Here is a 7476-nt window from a genome sequence, read left to right as displayed (position 1 = left end):
CAGGAGAGATCATATTGAAAAACGAAATGGGATCCAAGGTGCCGATGGTCATTCGAACAACATCAAACCTGGAGGGATTTGTTTTTCAGGCTAGTACCCCAGGCTCCAGTAACAACAAAAGAGGCAAAAAGCTCCAGACCATTGTGAGCTGCCCACAGTCTGCTGCCTTGAACAGATATTTCATCGCAGAGCCTATAGCCAGCTAAAAAAGACTTGCATTTATATAGCACCTTTCACAACTTCAGAACATCCCAGAGTACTTTAAGCCCAAAGAAATGTTTCTGAAGCACAGTCACTGTTGTAACGTAGGAAACATGGCAGCCAATTTGTGCACAGCAAGCTCCCACAAGCAGTAATGTTAATGACCAGGCAATCTGTTTATTAGTGATGTTGACTGAAGGATAAATATTGACTTGGGGCGAACTCCACTGTCCTCCTCGAAACAGTGCCAGGGGATCTTTTACACCCACCTGGGAGTGCCTCGTTTTGACATCTCACCCGAAAGACTCTTGACAGCGCAGCACTGACGTCTCTCTATGCCGCTCACTCTGCTCACAGTGTTTGACTAACATCATGGTGCCTCAGTGAGCAGACCTCATAGGGCGATCTGACTGGACGACCACACAATGAGCAGGCAGGCTCTTCGTTAAGGGTGGGCCTCACTCCCAAGCCCGATTCTCTTCTCAGTTGAGGCCAATCTGCATATAGCTTTCCGATACGTTCCTGGATGGTGGACAGGGGAGGTGGGGGGTGGGGGGTGGGGGGGGGGTGTGTGGTGTTGGGAAGAAGGGGGTCCTGCCTCTCCAAAATAAGAGCTCAATGCCAATTGCAACATCCTAACTCAAATCCCAAAATGCAGTCCAGATCACAGATCCAACCAACCTCAATATTGAAAATAATGTGAAGGCTACACTATTAAAACATTCTACATTTGAAAGGTTGGTTTCCCTCGACTGTGTACAAAGGTGTCTAGTTTCCACATGAGTGTAATTCCCACAGAAGGACATCCCTTCCAACCTACAGGAAGCCCACTCACATTACAAAGATTAATGACACACATTTTAATATTTCCAAAGTGAAATCTGTTAACAATTTCCCCTAATGGGTCTGTTGATTGCTAATGCATTCTTTGACTGTTATTCTGCCCTGGAATCATTAAATGATTATAATTATTAAATTATTCTGTTTGGGCACCTTACCTAGAAAGCTAATGAAGTATTAGAACTGAGAATTCTTTTTCCAAATCAGTGGCAATAATTGGCAGTGGAATTACAAACTCATCCTGCCAAATCAAACATCTCGCTCCTGGAGTCCGAACTCCCGGACTCCGCCCAAGCTCGCAGGATTGACTGAAAGCAAAATACTGCGGATGCTGGAAATCCGAAGTAAAACCAGAAAAATGCTGGAAAAACTCAGCAGGTCTGGCAGTGTCTGTGGAGAGATGCCATGGCATACAAGGCCTAGTGCTGGAAAATGGGAATAGAGCAGTTAAGTATTTGTTTGACCGGCGCAGACTTGATGGGCCAAAGGGCCTTTTTCTGTGCTGTAGACCCCTATGACTCCATGAGAAACAGAGTTAACATTTCAAATCCAATATGACTCTTCTCTGGACCCCAGGATTTCAGGATTGATTGACTTGCATGTTAACCAGCTTCCAATCCTGGAGACAGATACCTGATCTGCGCGTGTGGAAAACAGGCTTCTAGAACAGCCCAAGTTGCACACCCAAGCTTTTATCAGTTGTTCACTGGTCTTCCTCGTACACAACGTGCAGGGAGGGGCTGAAGGGCGATAGAGACATGTTGCTCGTCTGATAAGTATTTTCTCCTTTAAATGACATTTGAGAGTTTTAGATGTGTGCAGCAGTTCCCACCCCAGGATTTTTCAGGCTGTCAGGAGTCAGATTGATATGTGAATTCCACTGAATCTGCTGTAGGTTTAATAAACTAAACTGAGTAACAGTGTACATCATTTCAAAATCAAGAGAGATTTGCTCTTTAGGTTGTTTACAACTCAACACATCACAGACTCTACTTCCAGAACACAATCTCAGTGAAATATTTCCTTCGCCCTCAACATCAGTTAAGCAAAACGCCAATAAATTTGTCCAATCTTACAAGCTGCAAACATGGTGGTGTAGTGTTAATGTCACTGGGTTAGCAGTTAGGGTTGCCAACCCTCCAGGGTTGGCCTGGAGTCTCCAGGGATTGAAGATCAATCTGTGTCCAATCCAGGAGGAAACTCATCAGGGCATTAAAAAAGATGGGTTTCTTGGTCATTTCCTTTGAACATTTCTTCTTTAGCAGATATAAAAATATTGAAAACAGTGGGGGGATAAAGCCAAGCTTCATCCAAAACACAGCACCTCCAACAGTGCAGCACTCCCTCAGTACTTCATTGGGTGTATCAGCCTAGGTTTTGGGCTTAAAGTCTCGGGAGTGGGACTTGAACCCACAACCTCCCTGACTCAGAGAGGAGAGTTCTACCCACAGAGCCACAACAAGCATTGAAAATCTCTGCCTATTGTTGGGCTGGGGTGATTATAGAGGTGGGGAGGGGTCTTTTTTCTTTCCAATTGGTGCAGGCAGGCCGTACATCACCAGGATGGGTGTGTTGGTCGACTCGTGGCTGGAGGGTGGGGAAAAGTCATGTGATGAAACCTCTAGGAATATGTTTAATCACAGTTGGCAACTCGACTAGTGATCAAGGTTAATTCTCTGGGGACATGGGTTCAAATCCCACCATGGCAGCTACTGGAATTTTAAGTTTCATTAATAAACCTGGAATGTAAAACTAGTCTCGGTATTGGTGGCCTCAAAACTATCATTGACTGTTTTAAAAGCCCTGGGTTTAGGGAAGGAAATCTGCTGTCCTTACCCGGTCTGGCCTACATGTGACTTCAGACCCACTGCAATGTGGCTGACTTTTAACTGCCCTCTGCAATGGCCTCGCTCAGTAGTTGTACCGGACTGCAGCACGGTGGGTGTACCCGCACCACCCGGACTGCAGCGGTTCAAGAAGGTAGCTCACTGACGCCTCCTCAAGAGCCATTAGGCATGGGCAACAAATGCTGGCCTTGCCAGTGAAGTCCACATCCTGTGAAAGCATTTTAAAAAGCTCTGATCAACTGCAGGTTACCTGGTAAACTCAGGTTAGACAATTTCTTAAGAAAGTTAATTTGAGCTCATCCAAAACTCTGTTGACCTAACTTGAACTGAGGCCCATTCACCCATCACCCATGTGCTCGGTGACTGACACTAGTCCCCAGTCTAGCAATGTCGCAATATTAAAACTCTCATCCTTATTTTTCAATCCTTTCTTGGTCTCAGCCCCCTCCCTATCTCTATAATCACCCCAGCCCAGCAACAGTCAGAGATTTTAGATGCTAGTTGTAGCTCAGAGGCTGGAATGATCTTCTCTTAAGTCAGGGAGGTTGTGGGTTTGGGTCCCACTCCAGAGACTTTAACCACAAAATCTAGGCTGATACACCCAGCGCCGTACTGAGAGAGTGCTGCAGTGTTGGAGGTGCTGTCTTTTGGATGTGATGTTAAACCGGGGCCCAAGTGGACATTTAAAAAAAAATCCCATGGCACTATTTTGAAGAAGAATAGGGGAGTTCTCCCTGGTGCCCTGTCCAATATTCATCCCTCAGTCAACATCAGCAGAAACTGATGATCTGGTCATCATTACAGTGCTGTTTGTGGGATCTTGCTCGGTGGAAATCAGCTGCTGCATTTCCTGTAGTCGTAACAACACTTCAAAAGTACTTAACTAGCTGCAGAGCGATTTGGGACATCCTGAAGGTGCTATAGAAATGCAAACCTTTCATTTGCAATGAACTGTTAGATTAAAGTGCAGGAGAATTTACAGACAGTAAATCGTTACTCAGGGGAAAATCTTGCTGCAAAATAAAACCGAGAAGTCAGAGGAGGAAACCGTGGTTTTGTTTAGGTGTAAACGAGCTTGTGCTGCAGTGAATTGGTTGGACTTGGATTGTTCAAAACCGATACAAAACCCTGAACGTTAGAAACCCAGGGAATAAAAGTAGCCAGATTCCCCGAATCCACCACATCCTCTCCATGTTCCTGCTCGGGGCCAAGCCACAAGGCGCACTCGGCCTCTCCCCTGCCGGGTTCAATGGGCAGGAGGTCTCACCTCAGGTGCCTGCAATGTGCCAAGCTGCAGCAAGGGGTCAGTGTTCTCAACCTCTGGTCTCTTCTGTTGGGCAGCCACTCTCTGAGGAATGAGGGTCAGGGAGATGAGGTTACACATACACACACACACACACACACACACACACACACACACACACACACACACATACACACACACATACACACACACACACACACATACATACACACACACATGCACACACACATACACACACACACACACACACATACACACACACACACACACATACATACATACACACACACACACATACACACACACACACATACATACACACACACACACATACATACACACACACACATACATACACACACACACACACACACACATACACACACACACACACATACATACACACACACACACAAGGGTGGAATTTAGAAGGTTAAGGGGTGATTTGATTGTGATGTTGTCAAGTTTGGTGGAAAACCATTTTAGCTGGTTGGGGAGTCTAGTGGACTAAAAGTTAGAGCCAGATCCTTGAGTGAAATTAGGAAACACCTCACACACAAATGGTGGTAGAAATCTAGAACTCTTTCCTCAAATGGCAATTAATGCTACATCAATTATCAAGTTTAAATCAGGGATTGATAGATTTCTGTTAACCAAAGGTGTTCATGGATACGGGGCAGAGGTGGGTTATGGAGTTAAAGTGCTGATCACGCATTGAATTGGGTGGAACAAGCTCAAGAGGCTGAATGGCCTCGTTTCTGGGTTCCTAACAAAAGGGGCAGACCCATGTCCGAATAGCAGCATCCCTATTGACCTGGACAGACGCCTAACCATCTGGAAGTTTCTTGGAGGCCTATTGTTCCTTTGTGAGAGTGGTGAACCTCCAGAGATTTTTAGCAATTCAATGGCATCAGCAGCCTCAGCTCCTGAACAGGAGTCAGGTTCTGCCCTTTTCAACAGTCGGTGCCAGCTCTGGCTCAGTCGGTGCCAGCTCTGGCTCAGCGGGTAAGACGCTTGCCAGAGTCAGAAGGTTGTGGGTTCAAAGCTGCACAGATTTGAGCACGCAATCCAGGCTGACACCCCCAGAGCAGTACAGAGAGAGTGCTGCACTCTCAGAGGCACCATCTCTCAAACGGGGAGTTAAACTGAGGCACTGTCAGCCCTCCCAGGCAAAGGAGAAAGATCCCACGGCATGATTTTGAAGAGGAGCAGGGCTAGTTCCCTCGCCAATAGTTATCCTGCAAACATCATCACGTTAGTCACTGGCAGGTGGCCGATTGCGGGAGCTCACTGTGTACAAATTGGTTGCTGGGTTTTTAACAATATAACAGGGAATGCACTTCAAAAAGTACTTTGAAAATGTTTTGGGGTGCTCTGAGATTGTGAAGGCACCATATATTATAAAGATAGATGTCTAATAGAGTTAAAGTTTTCAGATTGGTGAACCTTTCTCAGAACTCTGCATTAGGGCTAGAGTTCTGATAAAAGGTCTTAAACTTGAGATGTTAACTTAGTTTCTCTCTCCATAGAAGCTGCCAGACCTGCTGAATATTTCCAGCATCTTCTCTCCCTATCTTCTGTGCTAGTGTGTCTTCATTAACTCATATATGACCCATTGTAAAAACCACTGGTGCTAACTTGAGCAGGAGGACTGAACATTCAAAACCAGAGAATCCCAGAGGCAGTGACAATCTTTAATGTAACCAATAAAATAACAAACAAAAATATCTTCGTTAGGGCTGGCAAAATAATTTCCTTTAAAAGCTTATTTTGGATTGGCAAGGGGTGCTCGAACCATTAGTCGCACAGTTTCTTCAATGCTCCAATAGTTTCGAAAAGAATTCTTTAAAATAAAGTTTGTAGAGTTCAGGCAGCCGCCTTCTTGTTCTGCCCCACCTCTTGTCCATCAGCCGCCTCTTAGTGTTCCTGAGGGGCCGCCAACCCAACATTCTTCACCTCCACTTTATGAAGTCCCCGTAATTTGGTTAATAGCTCGCTGATAAATTCCTGAAATGGGACACAGAAAATTACAGTTTTAAACGGAACAAGAGCAGGGTTAAAGGCAACTGTAGTACTAGCGAGCACTCGTGAAACATCAGGAAAACGGCTCATGCACAGCGCGCTCCATCAATTATTTTGAAAACAATGACTTGCATTTATATAGCACCTCAGGGCATCCCAAAGCAATTGGCAGCTAATGAAGTCCTTTTTGAACTGTAGTCACTGTTGTAATGAAGGGAACCTGGGAGCCAATTTGAGTTCAACAAAATCCCACAAACAGCATTGCGTTAATAACCAGATCATCGATTTTTGTGATGGGACACTGGGGAGACACTTCCCCGCTCATCTTTGAAATAGTGCTGTGGGATCCTTTACATCCATCTGAGGGCCTCAGTTTAAAGTGTCATCTGATAGACAGCACTTCTGACAGTGCAGCACTCCCTTAGTACTGACCCTCTGACAGTGCAGCACTCCCTCAGCACTGACCCTCTGACAGTGCAGCACTCCCTCAGCACTGACCCTCTGACAGTGCAGCACTCCCTCAGTACTGACCCTCTGACAGTGCAGCACTCCCTCAGTACTGTCCCTCCGACAGTGCAGCACTCCCTCAGTACTGTCCCTCCGACAGTGCAGCACTCCCTCAGTACTGTCCCTCCGACAGTGCAGCACTCCCTCAGCACTGTCCCTCCCACAGTGCAGCACTCCCTCAGTACTGACCCTCCGACAGTGCAGCACTCCCTCAGTACTGACCCTCCGACAGTGCAGCACCCCGTCAGTACTGACCCTCTGACAGTGTAGCACACCCTCAGCACTGACCCTCCGACAGTGCAGCACTCCCTCAGTACTGACCCTCCGACAGTGTAGCACTCCCTCAGTACTGACCCTCTGACAGTGCAGCACCCCCTCAGTACTGACCCTCTGACAGTGCAGCACTCCCCCAGTACTGGCTCTCTGACAGTGCAGCACTCCCTCAGTACTGACCCTCTGACATTGCAGCACTCCCTCAGTACTGACCTTCCGACAGTGCAGCACTCCCTCAGTACTGACTCTCTGACAATGCAGCACTCCCTCAGTACTGACCCTCTGACAGCGCAGCACTCCTTTGGTACTGCACTGGAATGTCGGACTGGATTGTGAGCTGAAGCCTCTGAAGTGCAACATTAGCACTGTAGGTAAAACAGTACCAACTTGCTGCTTTATGAAGCAGGGCAAGTCCCCATCTGCTATATTTAGTGCGCTGATTCATGTTTTTGGGTTAAAATGGCACTGGCGGGCAGGAAGTTACATTAACTGGTATTAGAAATAGTGAGGAACAGGCATTAA

At 46.5% G+C, this 7476-nt stretch overlaps 1 protein-coding gene across 2 annotated transcripts in view; it reads right to left on the bottom strand.

Moving 5' to 3' along the window:
• Nucleotides 1–5832: 5832 nt before the first annotated feature.
• The window catches only part of ppp1r14ab (protein phosphatase 1, regulatory (inhibitor) subunit 14Ab), a 44370-nt gene continuing 42726 nt past the window's right edge, over nt 5833–7476 (bottom strand). For both annotated transcript variants that reach the window (XM_041179484.1, XM_041179483.1), the window contains one exon: nt 5833–6159. Coding sequence is in view for 1 of the 2 variants with exons in the window: in XM_041179483.1 (XP_041035417.1) it covers nt 6070–6159 (90 nt within the window). In the remaining variant the exon portion in view is untranslated. The remainder of the gene's footprint in view (nt 6160–7476) is intronic.

The sequence above is a fragment of the Carcharodon carcharias genome, chromosome 34 (assembly GCF_017639515.1).
Source record: "Carcharodon carcharias isolate sCarCar2 chromosome 34, sCarCar2.pri, whole genome shotgun sequence".
In the NCBI taxonomy this organism is placed as follows: Eukaryota; Metazoa; Chordata; class Chondrichthyes; order Lamniformes; family Lamnidae; genus Carcharodon; species Carcharodon carcharias.
This window is presented reverse-complemented; position numbering and strand designations above follow the sequence as displayed.